Source organism: Molothrus aeneus, chromosome 13 (genome assembly GCF_037042795.1).
Source record: "Molothrus aeneus isolate 106 chromosome 13, BPBGC_Maene_1.0, whole genome shotgun sequence".
In the NCBI taxonomy this organism is placed as follows: domain Eukaryota; kingdom Metazoa; phylum Chordata; class Aves; order Passeriformes; family Icteridae; genus Molothrus; species Molothrus aeneus.
Window position 1 is genome coordinate 7,105,567 of NC_089658.1, and position 22,660 is coordinate 7,128,226.

The 22,660-nt window shown below is 37.7% G+C and overlaps 1 protein-coding gene across 6 annotated transcripts in view; it reads right to left on the minus strand.

Annotated features, from left to right (window-relative positions):
- The window catches only part of TCF12 (transcription factor 12), a 161,717-nt gene that overhangs the window by 111,808 nt on the left and 27,249 nt on the right, over positions 1 to 22,660 (minus strand). For all 6 annotated transcript variants that reach the window (XM_066559088.1, XM_066559084.1, XM_066559086.1 and 3 more), the window contains exons 4-5: positions 7,537 to 7,610; positions 5,546 to 5,614 (exon numbers count right to left, since the gene is read on the minus strand). In XM_066559088.1, the coding sequence (XP_066415185.1) occupies positions 5,546 to 5,614; positions 7,537 to 7,610 (143 nt within the window). The remainder of the gene's footprint in view (positions 1 to 5,545; positions 5,615 to 7,536; positions 7,611 to 22,660) is intronic.

Here is a 22,660-nt window from a genome sequence, read left to right on the forward strand (position 1 = left end):
TATTAATTGTTTAAAGCTTAGGAATACTGAAGTCCCTTGCAAGCTAAATTTGGCAATGAACTTATGAATCAGGCAACAGTCATCCAAATGACTAATGTGTAAATGAACGAGTGAAGCTACTGCTAAAATCCACTTTATTTTGGATTATCTGGCTCTCCAAACTAATCTGAAAGTTCTACAGACAAACAAGAAGGGGAAAAAACACAAGGGTGGGGGGAGAAGTGAGGAAGGAAAGCAAGATGCAGAGGCGGTGAGAGACAGACGGACAGACCAGAGAGACTGACTACATCCAGGAACACTGCGCTGAGTCACTGACTGAAGGTTAGACAAGAGGCTCTGTACAAAAGCCATGCCAACATGTCCTAGTGAATTTAAAAGATTATGGATTCTATGATTCTGAATAATTCCAGAAACACACAACAAGAAGGAAAGAAGGAAAGAAGGAAAGAAGGAAAGAAGGAAAGAAGGAAAGAAGGAAAGAAGGAAAGAAGGAAAGAAGGAAAGAAGGAAAGAAGGAAAGAAGGAAAGAAGGAAAGAAGGAAAGAAGGAAAGAAGGAAAGAAGGAAAGAAGGAAAGAAGGAAAGAAGGAAAGAAGGAAAGAAGGAAAGAAGGAAAGAAGGAAAGAAGGAAAGAAGGAAAGAAGGAAAGAAGGAAAGAAGGAAAGAAGGAAAGAAGGAAAGAAGGAAAGAAGGAAAGAAGGAAAGAAGGAAAGAAGGAAAGAAGGAAAGAAGGAAAGAAGGAAAGAAGGAAAGAAGGAAAGAAGTATTTTTAGTCATTGAATCTATCTGTCAACAGCTCTTAGAGAAAAGGCTAGGGAGCCAAAAACCTGGCTTGGTGTACTGAGCACACAGATCAGGAAGAATGGTGCAAAAATTAAGGTAAGCTAAAAATAAATCCAGAGAGGAGTACTCCTCCTTTTTGCCTTGAGGATCACTTGCACTATATTCACTGATTTTAACAGAACATCAAGAAACATCACATTGGCACAGGTCATGGCCATAACTCCATTTAAATCATGAACAATCTTACAGCAAACTATCAGTGGGAACAATGTTGTTTCCAAGCAATGACCAAACTCCTCTCAGGAAGTCTGGAGCAGATGGATGATGGTGATGGGAGTCACCCCACACTCCTTCCACTGTTTCACCCATGTTCCTCTCATTTGCCCACGACAATCCAAACACGAGGGGACCAAGCTGAGGCCTGTCTGATGTGCCAGGAAACAAACACAAATGTCCCTCTGCAGGCTCCATGTCTGCCACCTCCCAGCCCCCCGGGAACAGCCAGACTTCAACCTCATCTCCTTTAGCTGCACAAGAAGCTTGGACAATACTCCCTAACCAGAGGAACGAAAGCAGTTTGCTGATGGAGACCACCCAATCACACCAGAAACAAGGAGCTTTCTAGCCCCACTTTCTAGCTTCAATTATGATTCCCTTTCTGTAAGCATCAGCAGGTGTTAACATTCAACTACAACATCCAAACTACAGAAATGCAGCTTTTTGTGTTATTTGGTTACCTGCAGCATGCTTTTGCCCTGCCATGTTGTATCACTACCCCAGATTTCACATAATATTGGGACAAGTCAAGAGAGCTTTCACAAGTAACCTTTTCAGTGTCACCCTAAGTAACATGCTTTGTAACTGAGTTCTAAAACTATTCATTAGCTTCTTTTCCCATATCAAGTTGAAACACATGAAAACTGTGTGCAGGAATGGAGAACAATTGAAAACACGGTTTATTTCTTTTTTCAAATTTATTTTGAATGTTATTTATTTTTTAATAAACATCATTTTCTTCAGCTCTAAATCCATTTCCAAGAAGTTAAGTTACTGAGTGCCAAATCTGATTTTAAACAGCTAAACCCAATAGCCCGTTACACCTCTCTAAACTCCTGTGAGACAAATATCAACATGATATGCAATAGGACAATTCCCTGGCCACATGGAAAACTAATTTGTGAACAGATTCCAATGCTAATTCCAATGTGGTAGGTAGTTGCAATAAAAACAAAACAAAAACCACAACCAAAAGATCCGCTTCTCCAATATAGATGAAATGAAAAATTCATATGATGGAAACCAGATTTTTCTAGCTCTTATCTAAGCTATAAATCAGGAGATAAAATGATACAAGTATAGCCAACAGACTAACAACAAATGCTTAAAGAAGATACTTGAAAACCTGACTAAAGCATTCAGAATTTTAAAAACAGAACTTGCTTTGAAAAATACTACTTGTAAATCAAATTATAAAGTAGGCTGCATTTGTAAGTTTCCTGAGCACTAAATATGGAATACTTAATTTGGGCTTTAATTCCACAGTGAATCATCATCTACCTTGTAGAATACATCAGGAAAAGCAAATAACCAGCAGCAGAATCACCAAACAACCTCCCTCCCCCATTAAAAAAAAAAAAAAAAAAAATCAGAGGACAAAAAGGACACAAATACAACAGACTTGATAACACTTACTGTGTTTCTGTGTCCCTCTTGTCTTGTTTTGCTATTTAACAGCTTCCCTTCTTGTTATGTACCTGAGATTAAGAGGTATAAAATACCATTTCAAAACCTGCTATCTCATTACTACTTTTTTACTTCTTTGCAAATTAAAAGTACTACTTGGAGTGAGGGGAGTGTAGTTTGGGCATAAAGCATTTCAGATTCCAATTCATGTCTGAGTATTTTATATACAGTAGAGGGAAGAACCTGTTGCCTGATGCTACAAAACCATCTAATCTAACAGTGCTATCTTGATCAGTTCCACTCTGGCTTCAATTAAATACATAGAGTTATGTAAAGGAACAGGAGGATAAACTGCATCCTCAGCACTGAAACTAGATTCATGTTAAATCAGGTCAAAATGTACACTCACAGCTTTTAGTGCAATGTACATGGTGCAAATTATTTGAAAGACCCACAGTTCAGATTTTGGAAGAAAAATGCCTCAGCTAATTTATGCTAAATTTTTAACAGTTACAATTATTATGTGTGTATATATAAAAAGGAAATCCATCACGGAAATGTCTTATGAAAAACATTTCAGATATGCTTGATTTGGAGACTGCAATTTGAACAGATCAAAAACTGACTTGCTCCTTTTATTGCTCCTTTTATGTAATGACAAAACCAGAACAACGAAAGAAAACCTCACAGAGCATTATTCTTCATGAAACAGCAATCATTAGCCACACCACAAGAACCACTATAACAAAAAAAAAAAGTTTAATTACTCAAAAACAAGTGACTATGCTGCTACACTACAAATTACAACTCGCAAATACACAGGCAAGCTACAAAGTTCAGGATCATCTCACAACAGGAAGACAAAACTTTCAGGTGCTCTAGGGCAATATATTAATGTGCAATATATTATTGTGCAGAAGACATAGTACTCCAGTCAAGTACTTCAGAATATGCTTCAAAGAGCTCAGGAGAGCAAGACTTTCAAAAAGCAGCTTGACCACCCTCTGCAAAACACACCGAGAACTCCTGTTCTAGTGCAAGGCAATATGAACATTAGCAATAACATCTGTAGCTCTATATCACTCAGATAAGGGAGAGACTTGCATACATCAACCAAAGATATTCCCTGAAAACCCACCACAGCTCCACATAGAAAGGTAAAAACAAGATTGGAGACTAGGAATTAAAACAAGCCCCACAAGAGACAAACTTGGTACACAGTATTGTATATGGACTTCAGTACAACAATTCCAGAGTAAGGGAGGTCATCAGCACATCACACAATTCCAGTGACTGCCAACCACCATTCCTGAATTATTCCTATAAACAATAAAACTTTCCTGCTTTTGTTTTCACCCCCTGAAATAGAATCTTTTCATATTATTTATTTTTCTAACAAAACAGTCGGTGTATGCAAAAAGAGATTTCTACTCATAGAAGTCACTAATGTCTCCATTTGTACCTTTTCACAAATTTAAGACCATCACAGCAAATTCAGACATAAATACCTGCTGTTCTTTCAGTGTTAGAACACTGTTTAGCAGTAGGTAATGGAAAGACAAGGCTCCTATATGAGGTTTTCTCAAGCCTGCTGGGATTCCTCGCCTTTAATGTTACTTCAAGACACTATTGAAGGAAGAATGGTTTAGCTTTCATTAAGGGTTTACCAGAGACTTTTAAAATAGGATAAACTGCTATTACATATGAGAGAAGGTTCTTGTCTGAATTAATTATTGATGAAAAGATTAAAACCCATGACAAACACCCAACCCCAAGCACGGGAACATACCTCTCGTTTCACAGTGAAAAGAAATCACCAATACGTTTTCCCCAATTCCCCAAAAGAACCGTACCCACACCAACACTCCTCAATAATTCCATGAATAAATCAAAGAGTGGATAAACAAATACAGTAAAGTTTCCTCATAGCAAATTTTTTTAAAATAATCCTAACTACAAGTTACTGCAGATTTGCAAATAAATTTTTCCACGAAATTGGTAATTAAGGCGCAGATAAAATCTGGTGCAAATAAATACTAAATGAACATGCTCAAAAATAACCTAATGTCATAACAATGTGGTAACTATGGTGCAATTTTCTGCACAGTTTTTAGAACATTATCACATCACAGGTCAGTGGCAATCAAAAAATACATGACTTAGCAACAAGTAAGAAAGGAACAGAGAATGAATCTATCATTCTGTGAGGCAGAAATGTATGGTACACCCTCCTCTTGACTAGAGCATGCAGTCAATCACCCTAACTCTGAAGTTATACAGAAGGAGCAGAAAGATTCAGGGAACGGCACCAAGAACCAACCACAGGTTAGAAGCAGTGACCATACAAGCAAAACCCAATAGATTACAATCCTTCAGCTTGGCTGAACATAGGAGTGGCCTGTAAAATAAAGGTGTTTGCAGGGAAAGGAGTAAAAATGATGAAGTGAATCAGTAACCATTTGGAACACAGGAACATGGTGGCCATCAGTTGCATCACTGGGCAGCACACAAGATAAAAAAATCCCTAAGCTTCAGCACAAAATCCTCATAATTGTTGCCAAAACTGTAACCAAAGCCAGAAAAGTTCACAAACAGCAGAGAGCAAGCCCACCAACAGCTATAAGAACCATGTCAAAAAGGTTGGCTCTGTCCAGGAAAACTAAGCAAAGAGCTGGGGTTGTGCTAGGAGAGTACACAGTAAAGGTGGCAAAATATTTGCCCTATACTTACACTTCTTCCTTATACACCATTGCTGGCCACAGTCAGAGCATTTAAACTGAACAGACCTTCAGCAGGATTTGGGAAGGAAAAATATCCTTTAGCCAGTATTCCATCATCTTTTTTCATTAGCCTTCAACAGGTATGCACTAAACTATCACCAAATTCCAGTTCTATTCACTTGAAAATTGCTTCTCTCTCAGTGTCTTTGGAAATTCCAGCCAATAGTGAGCCAACACTTTAAATTCTTAATAATTGTAACACTATATTGTGACCTTTAACAGAAAATTCTAGTAGTAGGCTGCACATGGACTTAAAAAAAAGTTGAAAATCACACACAATATGAAAAGAATAAGTGGTACCTCTTGAGATTTCAACTTTTCTATGTCTGTGGAGAGGTCTGAGCTTTTCCCATGAAGACTGCCATTTTCCTGTAAATAGACAATTAGTAAGAACAATTAGGACAAGAATAACATTCTACATTGAAATAATGGGGAAAAGCACTGGATTAGAGAGCTGAACATGTAAGACAATTACATCTTACTTAAACTGTGTTAATCAACACAAGGAATAACCTAGAAATGTAAAAGGCTGTGTATGATTTGCCCTGCCTTCCGAGAAACCAGTCTAAGCTCTCACAATACAGAGCCACACACTCATTTTTGCTCTTTCTCAGAGACATCTGGTCTAGCAGCACATGTAGGAGTAGACAGAAGTTATCGTTATTCAAAATCCTGAATCAGTAATTTGCCTCATTAGTTGAAAGAAAACCAAAAACTAAAGACCATACATCATAGCCAAAATTTATGCATGCAAGCTTGAATTAAACTGGTAAACAAAGTCCAGTGCTTTTTCAGTGAATTCAGAAGTGAAATTCCTATGTTCTACTTTTTTTTACAGAAGATACCAGCCACAGGACAAATTAATTTGTGGCTCTTAATCTTTACCAATTCTATATACAGAGAATATGTATTTCTAGTGTTCACTTTTCTGGGGAGAACACAGGAATTAAATATTCCTGTGAAAAGGAATTAAGCTTTCTTTAAAAGAAAACTCTTGTCACCTAAATGATATTCCAGATTACCATTCTTTATTGCCTCATTAAAAAAAAAAAACAAACAAAAAACCAACCAAACAAAAAAATCCCACAACTAACACACTGACTTTATACTATTCAAATATTAGCTGGCTGATCCTCTACCATACAAAAAATTGTGATTAATGCAGCCACACAGCCAATAAATCACAAACTCAAATTCCAGTTAGGTCAGCTTAACTCATAATCAATTAAAATTGATCAGCAACATAAAAAATGAGACTCAAAACACCAAACACATGATAAAAATATAAGTTAAATAAAGCTGCATAGTAAGATTGCATTTCAAATGTAGAGGAGGCCTTTGAAGGTTCAGCTCCATGCCCCAGGTAACAAAGGAAGTTTTAAAGAATGTGGAATTCCCATGTTGCACAGAAATACTTCTTCCACACAAAGTACTTCCACATTTATTATAATTATTTACTAATGATCAATGAAAAAATCAGGACTTCATGAGAAGCCTTCCTACTGCTGTCTTCCAGAGCAAGGCAGAGGCTGTAATAACACCCAGTGAGCTGAACAAGATCTTGCAGCCTACCCATCTCATTCCACTGCACAAGAAAGCTGCAAAGGGACAAGTGCTAGCACAGCTCTGGTTCAAAGGCACTGAAATCAGAACATCAGGCATGCTGTGTACATCTAGTTCAGGTACTTAGCTCATTGGCCTTTTAGGGAGTAAATATTCATAAAAAGAAAATAGAGCAGATGAAAGGGAATGTGAGTAACTAGGGGCAAGCTTGCTTTGACCATTGCCTTTAGTTTGAAAAGGGTCATGTTATTTTAGGATATCAGATAGTAGCAAGAACCTTCAGCTCAATAAGTGGGATGAATGAGGCTGGAACAAGAACAGGAGGAAGGTATTTAAAAAGAAAAGCCTCTCTTCAACATCATGACAGAGCACACACTATAGCTGGGTAATGTTAACAAGAGAGGCAAGTGTTCCTTACACTTTGCCAGTAAATCTGCTCCTATGTAACATGACTTTTACTTTCAATTTCTGACTATATGTTAAATAAAATACATGCTCATCATTCAAGCATACATATGGCTTGTTTTCATTAATTCTAAGCCTATATATTTTTTAATCTTAGAAATCTAAATTGATGCTGTAGCTCCTCCAAGTCATTAAAGTCTCTAAAAGATGCTAATCTGTATATTTAAAGGAGTTTCCCTTCAAAAAGTTTGCCGAACGATCTGCTGATTTACCCTGTCCATTCCCATGAACTTTCATTATGAATTATTAGTTGGGTATCTTACCCTTGAAGATTCATATGAAGGACTTGGCTGACCGCTTGTTCCCCAGGATGTGGCACCTGTTCGCTCATCCATACCTAGCAATAAAAAGAAAAATACAAACCTGTAAGAAATCATAGCAAAAACAATGTTTTCTGATGCAACCTGAAAAAATATTCATCTGCTTCCATACACTCTAAGTAAATTCATCTGCTTTCATATACTTAAAGCAGTGTTTCTAAAAGCAAAACTTCAGATGAACAGCTTCCTTATTAATTAAGCTGGCTACAGAGGAACCTGTTCATTTGGACACCTGCAGCTGCTGAAAACAGGAGCATAAAAAGCCAAGAAATTTGCCAGTCTGCTGTCGGCCCAACCCAATCCATAAGAAATTAGCATGAGTAACAAAACAAGCACAACAATGTGAACATCATGGCTTTTTGAGCAGCCCGATTTATCTGCATCTCAAGCAAGCACTGAAATATTGCAGCACACACTGTGAAACACATACTTGTTATCTACTCTTTGCTCTTGTGTCTTGCTTAAGTATTGTAAAATGTGCAAAATTATTTCCCCTGCTTGGCCTTTATGTGACACAGAAGATATTTTAGCATAATGAGGAAAAAAGGCAAGACAGACCGGTTATATTTCAATGGCTTAAAAATCCCACAGAGAATCATGGTCTCTGCACTACTAAAACAGTAATATTTTTTACACTCTGTAACGGTTCTTTTAGAATCAGTTCCCTTTATGCAAATCCAGGTTACAGCTCACAAGAGAAAAGGGAAGGAAAAGATCTTCAAACACTGTATCAGAATATTGACCCCATGTATTACCCAATTTCTATCCAAATTTAATCAGTCTAACCACCTATAAACCACATTCCCAAACAGCTAATTGCAAAAGCACCCGAATTCCTATAGCAAACTCCTTCACATAGGATAAGGCTGTTACTATTCTAACAATTAGGTTCCTGATTATCTGCTTCACACGACATTTCTTTGTCACATGTGGAATATTTCCATCCTAAACTGTAGGCTTCAAAGCACTCTGGCCTACAAAATGCAACTCATTACTTCCCTGTCACACAAACTTTTCTCATAAAGAGTTTTGATATAAAGCATAAATACTTTATGTGATATATACTATAAACTATTTACAAAGTTTTATAATGCCATAATTTATAAATAAGAACTAAGTGTCCCAATTTATAAATAAGAGTAGAGTGCAAGCTACTCCATACAGTCATCTCTAAATCCTAATTTTATATTGCAACTATAAAATTTTCATGCATATTTCTCTTATGGCCATACTGCAAAATCAAAAATGTAAACTGATACTGTAAATAACTACCTATGGATTATTACTATTCTAATCATTATTTCCTTAAGAAACGTGCTTTATGAAGCTATAAAATAATGTTTTGACAAAGACAGCCTGCAAAAAGGAATGTTAAACTGAAAGTACAGTAAATCAGTCAAATAAAAACTACAGACACTTTTTGTGCACTGCAGGAAAGATCCTCAAGGTTGAAGAAGGCTCTTTGAAAATGCAAAACCACCACTATCTTGAGCCAGCAGTTTGGGGAAGTTTACTGCATTTTGCAGCTGACAGTATTGTTGTTGTTTCATTGTAACTGGTCCAGGAGCTGAGTAAAGAGTCGTGGCTGGCACTGACAAAGGCAAAAGCAATCTTTTGGCACAATTGACTCTTTTCTGCCAGAAACAACAGTGCCAGTAATCCAGTCATTATCATAACAAGTCTTCCATTGCCTTCGTTTCCAAAGACACATATGTGGGGTGAGAAAAGACAAATATCTTACTGCAGGACAAAGTCCTTGGGAAAGTTTAGGATACAGTAGGTTATACCAACCCATTAAAGGAGATAAGTGACTAGATAATGGTTATGCATAGAGTGTTCAGATGCTAATCACTGAAACATGCTACTCATATGAAAATTTGAGTCAGTGGGACATAAGGACTTATGTTATGGTTCTGCTTAATCAGTACATGTACAGCTAAAAATTCAAGTATTTTAATTCTACCATTTGAATTATGCAAATAAATTGTTTAAAGAAACTGCTCTAAACCAAAATGTAACTGCTTCAGATAGGGAGGAAAACTAATTTCTGACTAGTTCCCAGAATTCTTTTTTTCTACACAATTCCAGTACAGTTTACTATTCTAGCTAACTTCCTTTTTCCTACCAGGTGTCTTTTTCCTCCTTTTCATACAGCATTTTTCATTCTTATAAGCCCCAAATAGGCTTACACATAGACCTATCTCTTACTCAAAATTTTCACACAAGGAAGATGCTTTCACGTTTTAAATGCTCTGTGAAGGCTACAAGAAAAAAGGAATCATGTATTGCACATAGAACACCAGCACTCTGACTTACTGCTGCTTGACATCTGGGTTTCATTTGAAATGATACCCCTGCTGCCCTTGGTCTCCATCAACATGAGACACCAAACAAGTGCTGCCCCAGGTAGCCAGCAACACTTAACCAGGAAATCACACGTGTGTCACCATGGTGCTCAAGGAATCTGTTCTGCTTTGTACACTAATGTGTTTCCCATGGGTGACAGATGAAAACCACCCAAACGTTGGATGAGACAAAGACCCAGACCATTCCTAGCAGGATGGGCACAAACAAACAAGACATACTTTAACACAGCCAAAAGTAACTACATGACTGAGCCAGGACCATCAGATTCACTCTTAAATGTAAAGCCCCTGAAGTGGGGAACACTTGGTAAGAAATAACGAGAGTCATCTACGTTAATAAATTCAATAAAGTCTCAAAGCAGAAGTGTCATGAAAGAGTTCTAGTGTTATCCTGGAAAAGGCAAAAGAGAACAGAGGAACTAGGGGGATCATCACCTTTGTATAACTCCTTCCACAAAGCAATGTACTGACCAATTCCAGCATCCATTAATTCATCATGGATGAATTCATCATTAATTAATCATGGATCTTAAAGAGCACAGGAAAGCTGTGACAGTTAGCAGAGCATTGAAAAACGTGCAGGACAAGGCTGCAGTATCTCAGCCTCTGTAGGTAAAGAAAAAAGGTGGAAATTGAACTGTGTTGTTATAAAGGTCCAAAAACACAGACACATGCATTCAGGCAGACAGGAGTAAAACAAGGTTCTACCCCCACTTCCTTTTTTTAGTAGGCATTGAGGACGGAAAGTAATTGAAATGACTCATATTTCATAGTTCTCAATCAAAAGTGACTACTTCTATAGCACATATGCTGCAGTTTAATTAGGGAGTAACTCTTTAAGTGTGATGTTTGTTTGAGCGGGTTCAGCTGGCAGTCTGGGGCTGGGCTGGCTCACGGGGCAGCTCCACAGCACTGGCTGCTTGTCCCAACCAGGACACTGCTGACCTCGGCTGGCCGAGCACGTGGAGCACGGCCCAGAGCATGGCCAGCCTGCAGGAAAGGCTGCGTGTCCTTGCTTGAGGAAAGGCCCCGTGGCCTCCCCTCCCCTCGGGGAAAGGCCCCATGGCCTCGCTCCCCTCGGGGAAAGGCCCCATGGCCTCCCCTCCCCTTGGGGAAAGGCTCCGTGGCCTCCCCTCCCCTCGGGGAAAGGCTCCGTGGCCTCCCCTCCCCTCGGGGAAAGGCTCCGTGGCCTCCCCTCCCCTCGGGGAAAGGCTCCGTGGCCTTGCTCCCCTCGGGGAAAGGCCCCGTGGCCTCCCCTCCCCTCGGGGAAAGGCTCCGCGGCCTCTCCTCCCCTCGGGGAAAGGCCCCATGGCCTCGCTCCCTCAGGGAAAGGCTCCGTGGCCTCCCCTCCCTCCATTGCATTCTAAACAGGCTTTGCTTAACATCACTTCTATGATGCTGCTGTGAGCATTTCAAGCTATTCTAGAAGAAAACCTGAAGAAACCTGTTGCCTCATTATTTCAACATATGTGTTCATTTTGAAGAAACAGATCCAAACATTCATCTAATAAAAAAAAATTGGATCTTACAATCAAACTGAAATGAAGGTTGCTCTTGCTGGCATAAGACAAAGAAGACTATATTTAAAACTTATTTCAAGAGATACAGGCTCTAATGTTCGTGTAAACACTATAATATACTTTATAGGGTTACCATCTGCTATGATGTTGATCAAATAAATGATTTGACAAAAAAAATCACATTGTAGATTGTTATACTAGGTACTCAAGGTATGAGTTTCTATCTTTTATAGCTTCTTTATCCAATTTTGTTTCAGAGTAATGACATTCCTTCAGATAAGATTCAACATCTGAAATCAATTACAAAAAAACCTACAGCACAAACCATAACAGCACTGATTGTGTTTTGCATGTCAGACACACAAACATCTCAATCTACCATTAAGCCATATATTGCAAAAGTCTATTGTGAAGTATGATTCCAATTATTACCCAAAATTATATTTTAGATCTAGACTTTCTCATAAGGGGATGAAAATAGTAATAATATTTGATGGAGATATACTATACTCAAATCTCTTAACTTTCAGTAGGTAAAGACTAGTTCTCAGCCTCTTCTTGTTGTTTTCAATAAAAACTTTCTCTTTTTATCCTAGATGTAATATTATTAATGATATAATGAAACCATTACTTTTCTAACAAAGAACTCAAAATTCACAAGTCAGATAAATAAATAAATGAAGACAAGGCAAAGTTCCAGACATTTATTACTCAGGGAGTGGGAAAAAAACACAGACAACAAGAGGACCAGAATGACACTCAAAACCAAAAGCAGCTTTGACAATAGATACAACGTGGTAGGCTTAAAATATCCAAAGCTGAAAAGATTAATCAAATTGAGAAGAGAAATGAAAGGCAGACAACCTATCAATAGTCTAACCACTTAAGTGTCATTGGGATAAACTGAGATGCAACATTTTAATCAGGTAAAAGACAAACCACTTTCATTTCAAACTACATAAAGAACTTTCTCTCCATCCACCTTCCACAATAAAGGAAAAGAAAGGGGAACTGCAAGCATGGAGGGGGGAGAAAAAAATCAAATCTCAATGCAGACTGTTTCTTGAAGAATGTACTAATTGTCTTCCAGCATATGGATACAAAGTTTCCCCTGATCCCTTCAGCTCAAAAAGCAAAGTTGCTCCCCAGTAACAGATTTGCTTATCAGAGGCACCAGTGGCAGTAGCAGAGCATCCTTTTGTGTACCTCTGCTCCAGAGAAAACCCATGGAAGAGCTACAGATATGCCATGGAAATACCATCTTGAGTCTGTCATCTGGACTTCACAATTACTTCAGGAAACCACCCAAGATAATTTTATTAACTTGTACAATGCTGCTCACTTTGCTCCCTGTATTGAGCCATGGTGTCACAGATTGGGCCCTTAACCCACTGCACCCTGTAAAACTGACATTTCTCCTGGGCTTACCTATCAGTTTTCATATCTTTCCCCACCTGCCCAGCAGGTTCATGGCCATGGGAGCTGAGATCTTAACTACCAGCCTCTAATGGCAAGGATTTAAAAAGTGCAAGGAAGCCTTGCAGAGAAGAGCCCTTGAGGGGACCTTGGTTACCTTAATTAGTACCCATAAAACACTGGCTTCCATTTGAATATTAATCTTTGCAAAGATCAGTTTTTAGTATGTTTGAAATATCAACTGTGATTATTAATAGTGGTAAGTAAATTCATTTTCATTTTTGAAACATTGCTTATCCTGGAGATTCCCAGAATAATTCCATGATTATCTGACAGCAAAGAATAAATATCCACGATGTCAGTCATTGTGGAAATTATTTGAATAATAGTAAGAAAATATGCTATACAAAGTTAGTTTCTATCTACAGAACAGGTAATCACAATTAAAACTTCAGAAGAACAAAACTATTCAAGTTGCAGGAAGGTACAGCAAGTACACAATTTACCTGGACAATAACCAAAACTTAGACCAATATTGCCACTGGCAGGTATTAAAAATTAGTTGTAACTTAATATACCAGCAAATTGAATTCTCCCTGTATGTAAAACCTATACTTTCATACAGAAAATTACTTGCAAGAACAGTACTTGCCCTGGAAGAAAAAAATTTGGGGCATATGCTAAAAAAGCTTTCTAAAACAACAATAAACATTGTATAAATTCCAAAGAAAATGGGGGAAAAAAAACTTGCTGGTTCAGGAAAACTGAAGAAAAGTCTGAATTTGTTTTAAAAGTGTCTATTAGCATCAAAAGTCAGTACTGGCAATACAGTTCCTGTATAACTATCATGTTTTAGATTTGTTTCAACTCATTAGCTAAATATAATTTGCTTTTTTAACAAAAAGGCAATTACTACTTTTAACTTGATTTCACAAATAATACTATTCATTTCTTGCAATAAGACCTATGTATTCCCTAAGAACAGCATTGGGTTATTAACTCCTGTAAGAGCACTGCCCTTACAGAAATATCAGAAAGTACCTGCTTCTCTTTGCTCATATTCTCTGCTTCCTAGACTCTAAATCATGTCCCCAAACACACCAAGTGACCTGGCATGACCTGGACACTTTAAATACAATACAACCCACTCAAAATAAAATTGGAACTGGCATTTCCCACACAAACTGTACTAGAGCAGAAAAGTGCACATTGCTACGTGCATCTTGCCAGAAAAGGTACAGCAGGTACTGTTCAAAGAGGAGAGCATATTTATAATACTGTATGTAACAGGCATTTCTTAGTTGTGTATAGATATTCAGACTGTTCAAGCATAAGTTAATGACAACAACTATAAAAAATAGCATTTAAACTAATAAAAAAAGGAATTTTCCACTGAGGTGCTCAGAGCACTACACAGTAAAGCTATTCTTCACACACACACACTCCAAATTCCCTATATTAATACAAGTTTTAATATTACTCTTTGATCCAATTTAAGGTTAATTTTTAAAAAAAAATTAAAATGCTAATATTCATAAATTATCCTGTATACAAATAATATTTACATGTGTGCCCACAGAGTATATTTTGAAGCCTCCCTGGTTACAAATGTGGACAAAGTACACCAGCTTAGAGCTGAAGCCTTTAGCAGGGGTACAACCCAGAGCTTTTATTCACACACAAACACACACAGTTAAACTGCTATTAAATTGCATCATGCTGCTTATTCCCTCTCTGTGCTGAGCCATGGAGTATCAGGCTGAGCAGCTCTAACATGCAAGTCTCAGCCCTACAGTACCAGCTATCATAATAATCCTTTCTACTGGCAAATGTTCCTGTGGTTACTTCAGTTATGACTCAACTGCTTTATATAACCACACACTTTCAAATACATATATACACATATATATTTTTATATACACACCAAATCAAGGCCAGTGTCACAAGACTGCACACATCAGGCCAAAAATATTCTAATACAGCCTCACAGTAACAGCTACTGTTACCAACTGTATAACAACACAATTGTACAGAAAACTGCCAATTCAGGCACCAGAATACAATTAATGTGAGTTACACAGTGTGTAACTGAGGTTCTAACTCTCATGAGCAAAGAAAACATGGCAAGTGTGACAGCTTTCCTAAGAACATGTCTAAAAATGTTAAGAAAAAGTATTTTTAACCATTTACTGTATCACAAGGTGTCCAGCAAATTTTGACTCTCTTGAAAACAAACCCTAAGATCAACCTGGGGTCAGTATCCTGTCATGGTGTTGATGATTGCCAGGTATCTTTATTCACATACAATTAAGATAACACAGTTGCAAAAAATTTAAATTACTTGGTTGATATTTAGAAGATCATTAATACCTTAACACTAAAATCTTTCAAGGAAAAAGAGACCCTCTGACAAATCAAGCAGAGAGGGGGGAGATAAAAAAACAACTGAAAGTTTTTGAGAAACAGCATATATTTTGACTTTCCAAGTTCATGAAGATGAGCCAGTGGAGAAATCAAGCATCAGACAAAAACCTTGGAATTTAGTGAGGCAGAATTTCGAGTCTTAAGTATAAAGGCAAATATACTACACAGTATAGGCAAGAGAATGCCAGTGTAACTCCATGTTTACAATAATGTGACTGGAAACAAAGGCTCTTACAGATAAGACTGTCTAGATCACAGACGCCTGAGTGTGAACTTGAGAAGATCTGGATCAAGCCACTTCACAGAAGCACTTGGAAGAAAACCTAGACTTTGCCAAGGTACACAGCACCTCTGTATCTGAGTTTTGGCAACCCTACAATACTGAAATCAAAACTCTATTACCAGCAGCATGGCATCTCAGCCTCTCACATTAAAGCAATGCACTAACATCTTATATTTTTCATAAAACAAAGCATGTAGAATACAAAGAAGTCTGAAAGGTTTCAACTTTGCCTCTAGACAGGCACATCCTCAATGAGATGATTTCTTACACTTTCTTGTTCTAAGGAGCACATCTAAGTCAGCTGCAGGAATTAACTCTCATTACTAAGCAAAATAGAAATTACACATCAGGGTTGTGTGAACTTAAGTTTATCATGAGAGAATTCTGATTCTTTCAATATAGCTGGGGGAAAGTGTTTATTGTATGAAAATTTCAGCATTAAACACCCTCTTCTAACTCTGAAAACAAAGCTTATCTGCTCAGTATTTAAACAGGAAAGAATGCTTAATGGATAAATGCAAGCACTGCACATCTGCTCACCTAAACCAGAGCTGTGGTAGGATAGCTCCAAGTTAGATGTGGAAAAAACAATAGAAGAAATATAGCCACAATATTGACTTACTAGAACCTGGCTCACCTATTTCTCTCCTCTTTTGCCAAAAATCAAGAAGAAATCCTCCATACTTCATCTCCAATCAAGAAAGAAGCTTTTGTGAGATTAGGGCTCCACCATTTGCCCTGCAGCACAATGAAGTGCCTTCCAGTTTGTCCAAGGGAAAGGCTGCACCTTCTTCCCTCAGTAAAAGAGTTGCCTAGTGCAAAATGCGTTTTCTTCTATTATTTTAGGCATGGAGGGGGAAAAAAAGGATTAAAGTAAACTATTAAAAAATTTCTAGAAACATCTCTACTTGCATTTATATGAAATTTTGAGCTGATGGAACTTAGCATCAGCCTGGAGTGTCAAGGACTACTTGTTCCAGTATGCATTTTGTACCAACAAGTGCTTCCCCCTCCATAAGCGAGTTGGAATGTAGTAAAGCTCTTGCCAGATGTTCTCCTTCTGCAGAGGTCCAAAAGCAACAGTTCTCAATAATTCCATTACTTCCAAAAGTCAAAGCCAGAATCCAGTCTGAACAAACGGAGATCTGGCACAGCCTGTGCTGCTAGCAGGGCCCTGAGACACCTTAAAAAAACTCAAAAAAACCACCCCAAGAAACCTTTATTTTCTCAACACTGAGACATTTCTTCCAACAGCTTATTAGACAGAGCTTTTACAGGTATTGTTAAATCTCATTCTCAAATTAAGAAAAAAATATGTTCTCTGACAAAGGAGAGAAATCTGTTTTTAAATGTGCCAGGTATCATTACATCTGCTCAAATATTTGCTGAATCCAGCTCCTTGCTGCCTGGGCTGTTAGCTGCCTCCTGAAGCAAGCAGGCAGGCTTTGTGTTGACAGCTCCTTTAGTGTGAGTGGCAGTAAATGATGGTGTGCCCACAATGCTGGAAAGCTGATATGATACAGTTCAGTCTCCTGCATCAACAAACGAGGTGGAAGGATGACTGGGGCCTGATGTTAATGGGCCTTGTGCTAATACACAGCAGCACTGCAGCAACTGCGATGTCTGAGGGAGCCTGGTGCACCTTCCATCCCAAAAACATTTGTTTTTCTTCTTTCCACTCTTTCCCTTTGTTTGAAAGAAGGGCTGTGCTTCCCCTTGAACTAAGACTCATGGCAGGACTAAGCTGTATGACACCCACATTCACTGGTTTCTCCCTTCCTCATCAAAAGGTATCAGCTCATCTACTGATTTCTGCTGCCCTTCAGGAACAACCCACATTTTAACATTCTTCTGGTAGTATATCCATATTGTTAGAGCTTTAACTCTGGAAAGACTACCCTTACACAATAAAATTACACTGTGAGAGGATCAGCAGTGCAGAAGTAACACTTCTAGAGTAGTCAATGCTGTGCTCAGCATTGTGGTCTTTAAATGCTAAGGAGTAATTAAAATAGTTTAAATTTACTAGTTTAGCAGAAACATGCAACTATTATAAAAATAAAGTAGTATCCCACTAACTGAAAAAAAACCAAACCCACTTTTCTATTCTAGAGAATAACTACTAAATCTGACAGAGTCTGGCTCTGGTGGAAGTGAATCCAGAAATATCTGCATCTGCAGTGAAGATGTTGAGATTTCTCCAACTTTACTTCTTAACCAAAGACTTTTTTTCCTGTTTGAAGACTTTACTGATCTTCCTTTTATTTCTTCTGCTAGCTTTTCATTTAATAGTCCATAGTCTGGTTCAACTGCATAACATTTCTCCTTGGCTTAAATCCTAAATATCACACTTTTTATAGAAATCTGAGTTTTCAATGCTTTTCTGGTAACAAGTGTTACATGAGTTAAAACACTCTTAATAAAATGCACTTAGAAGCCATGCACACTCCAGAAGCAGAACTTGGACAAAAATGTTGGAATTGGAATTTATAGTTAAGTAACTCCATTTTAAATTGCCTTCATACTCTAGCAGCCAGAACAGACATACCTGTTGCTGTTAAAGTGCACTCATGCTTTTGGTTTTGTTTTGTTTTTTAAATGAGGACAAGTTGAGCTTTGAATACAAAATAAATTTGCTGCCGTTGTTTCTCCAGGTATGCTGTTACAGCAGTTCTGTAGGTTACAGCTAGAAAATGCTGAAAGCCAATAAAACATGGTAGACAGTCTTTGTGTGGACAAAAGCACCCTTACCTAGTAATTATCCTTCTTATAATAATAATATGGTATTACAGACTTTAAAACATTTACCTAAGTAGCCAGAAAGCAAGTGGCAATCAATAATTAAATATTTCCTTTAATACCCCCTCCCAGGATGTTTCACAAGTCTCTCCTTTTACAAAAGCACCTAATGTCATTCCTATAAAATTACTCTTTCATTTTAGGAACCAATTTCTAGGGATATTTAACCAGCACATTGGAGTGAATGGTTTTACATTAAAAATAGGACAAATAATCTAATTTTAATATTACAGGTGAGCAAGAATAAGAAGTGGAAGGATTATTTAAGTCCCCAGCACTGCTGGTCCTCACCAGCTCAGTGTCCAACAGACCCATGCCATGAGCCAGCCTGGTGCACAGCCCCACCAAAGCTCCTGTGCAGAGTGAGCCTTCACACAGGCCAGCAGCACTTCCCAACTCCAGCAGGGGATTCTGGTGCAGGAAGCACTGCCAAACAACAGCTCATGAGTCAAGGTTTATGTATGCAAACACATAACACAGCCTATCCTCCCGAAGCTAAGGGCTGGCTGCCACCCAAGGGAGGCCATCCTGCTTCCCCTAACACGTCACTGTCCCCACTGCCCACAGCCTGCCTCACATCCTCCCTCACACTAGCACCAGGTTCTAGGGACCTGCAGTAAACCTGTTCAGAAAGAAACCAGTAGAAAACAGACCCTTCAAAATAACAAACCCTCACTGGTTTCTGGCCAGACTTGCTCACAGAAGTATTTCACTACCAGGCCAGGACAGCACCAGTGCTGGCAGAAAGGAAAAGGAGAATCAGAAAAAGCCAAAGTCAGGGTTGTGTGAAGGGCCAGGGAAACCAGCCCATCACTTCTGAAGCATTTACAACCTCTGAGACTGGCTGTATTTAAAAGACAAAAAAAAATAAAAGTGATTTTTTTTCAGGGGAAAAAATAATAAAAGAAAAAAACCCAGCCATCACTATGTGGTGATGCATAAAATCCTGCAGCCTACTTTGGGACTACTGGCTTTATTGAACCAGTGGTAGGTACTATGCCAGTATGTGAGAAAAATAACTGAATAAATGCATGTTTCAATTACATTAAACACCAATAATCTCATTTTAAAAATCTTAAAAAGATTGAATCTGTTGCATGTTGGGGTAGAAACAGGTTACCAGGAAGTTGAACACTGCCAGAAAACTCCCACACACACTTTATTGTTCACTTACTAGAATTTTAGCCAAAAAGTTAGAAGAAGAGTAAACTACTTCAAAGTAAATGGCAACAAAACTCAATAATTTTTCTTCCCTCTGTTTCTTCTGTAATGAAAAAGAAAAAAAAATTAATTTGATTTAAAAACTTCAAAGCACATTTTAAAATTTAGCCTTGGGTTCCATGTGCCAAGTAAGTTGTTTCTACAAATTATGATATCCCATTTTCTCTTACACATTTTAGAATCTTAAGCATTGCCAGAACAAGTCAATTTAACCATATTGCCTCTTTGGGTGGCAACTTTGTCTTAGATCCTGTATTCAGTTCTCTGTTTGGATGCTTTTATCTCTAACAACAGCTTTCAAACTTTCCTTTATTTTGTACTTTGCTTGTTCATACTGCAACACTCCAAGACAATGAAATTTGTATAAGTGCCCAGATTTGCTCAACCACTAAAAATAAAAATATTACCATTTATAAGGGTTATCAAATAATTTTAACACAAGACAGACTCTTCCTGTTCTGTTAAATATGTAAAATAACAAAAATGAGAAGAGAGTTTCTGCCTTTTTGAAAAAGACAACTGTGACTTGATATTTGGGAAAGAATTTGTAATATTCCAGTCACAAAAAATATTACTTTTCAACATAATATAATTTAAATATTTTGCAGATCACACTTTGTGAAAGGGCAGTAAGGCATCAAATATCTTTATATCCCAGTTTATAAGGGAAAGATTACTGAAGAAGGTTCAGAAGAAAAGTATCAACCCTCCCAGATGCACGAGAGCATTCTGAAGATCTGAAGATTCACACATGTAATAGGGCAACTCAGAGTAAACATCACATGCAGCTCCCCAACATATGTTCACGTGCACTAAAAATGTAAAACTTGTTCCTTTGGACAAGGCTGGCCCACCACATACTTTTAAGTAAGTTAAGAAATTCCTGTAAACTGAAGTGAATTCATACCCTAACACTCTTCACCTGAACTCAAACAAAGGTGATGTGCTCCCATAACTGAAAGGCTGGACAAGATGACATTGCTGTCCTTTTGTGCCCATTCCACAGACACACACGGGATTTCCCTGGCAGCCAAACCAACACAAGCTCCTGACTGAATTTCCACAAGTGATATGAAAGCCCAGTGAATTAGTCAAACCTTTATAAGGCACCTGGCAAGAATCATGTGACTCAAATGTAAAAATTCAAGCAAAAGATCTCCAGTAACAATTTTGTTCTACTCCATTCACTTAACATGTAAAGCTTCTATTTAAAGGTCACACAAAGGAAATCAACATGTGCATTACTCAGGTGTATATCTGCAATTTGGCCTTTAAAAAAACTCTGTGTATATTACCAAATGCATCATCAAATTATAATTTTCAGGAATAAAATATTTGTTTGGATTTTATTTCTTGCCTTTTTAAAGAAAAAACAAATAAAGGAAGCCACTTCCTTCTACACTTTAAAGTTTACTGCTGAATTTTTAAACATCAGAGCAGAACTCGCCCTGAGTAAGACATATATTCTTAACCAATTACCAAGAAACTAAAACATTGTATACACTTTAGCCCCTAAGATCTCTCTAGTTTTTATTCTCCTTAAGGACTCAGAGCAATCATTATTTTAATGTTGAGTGTATTATGGGACAAACAAAAGAAAAAAACCAAAAAAAAGTTCCTATGAAATATTACCCTAAAAAGAGGACAAATAACAGAGTAAGAAGAGCACAGAAAAATAATCAATACCTGCTTTTATTAAAAAAGGTTCAAAGTGAACAAGAACTTCACACATGGTGGAACCTCTTAAGACCTGTGAAGCCTCTAAGTCATCCGAGAACTAATTAGGTTTTCAAGAAGTCTTAGAATTTAATACACCCTATTCCTACAGAATTTCAATTGAATATGGATTCTTATCTCTTCCATTGTAAAATCAGAGTCTAGCAGTTCATAAGACAGTGCAAAAACACAGACGAAGCTAAGCCACTTCATCGTATTTTCCATTAAGAATGAAATGAAGTACAGTTGAAATCAAAATTCTGTACTTGCTGTACTTGATTTAATCCAGAGTAATGCCAGCTATAATGCTACTTAAAGAGAAGCAATACAAGAATCTGCTGTGGTGCCTGTATTGATCTAGTGTTGTACTGAACACTTTTTCTATTGAGAGTCTCCTCCACTCCCACATCTCTCATTCTAACACAAACTTTACAACTTTTTTTACACCCCAAGAAATTTTCTGCTAAAGAAAATATACAAATTATAAAAGGGGAACATCTGTATTTTAAAAAGAGCTATCAGTCTTAATATTAGACCTAAGAAAAACACTGACTAGAATTAAAACAGTGTCATTATTATGTGTATGCCACCTTTTACACAAGAAAATCCACTCAAAGCCATTTTCGAAACAGATCCAAAATTAGAACTCTGTACCTGCAGCAATCTTTAGGCTGTTAAGCTTCCAGACCACAGGCAGTTCATAGCAGGGCTGATTAGCTCAATCACAGCATCTTGCTAACAGCAGCTGAGAGCCCCAAACTGAATCTAAATCACATCAAGCAACTAAAAACACAGGCAAAAGTACTTCAGCCTCAAAGCCTCGTGTACACTAACATACAAAGGATGGATAACCTGCAGAAGCTCGTGAGTTAACTAAAACTCTATGATACATGTTTCCACAAACACCATATATTTCAACCAAAAAAAGTAAAGAAAGTCCCTAAATCAACCTCATGAACACTGCTAAATGATGGAATGCTGTCTGAAGTTAGTGATGCAAAGATGGTTACAGCACCAAAATGTTATTGGGGGTGGAAGACAACATGCTATTATTGAGGAGAGATAAGGGAAATAAGAGCTAACTGCTCTAGTGAGGTTGTCAGCAGCCTCACTGGAAAGGAAAACTATCTCTGTAGGATTTATTTTGTTTCCTTTTCAAAGCAACTGAAGTAATTCAAAGCCACCGACAGCTTGAGTAAGAATGAACCACCTGTAGAGGTCAGCATTCTAAAAGTGTATCAGTAAAAATGTAACAAATTGTCAAATTCTCCATTTAGGAGGAACTTGATACTATGTGTGTTGAATAATGATAATCCAATGCA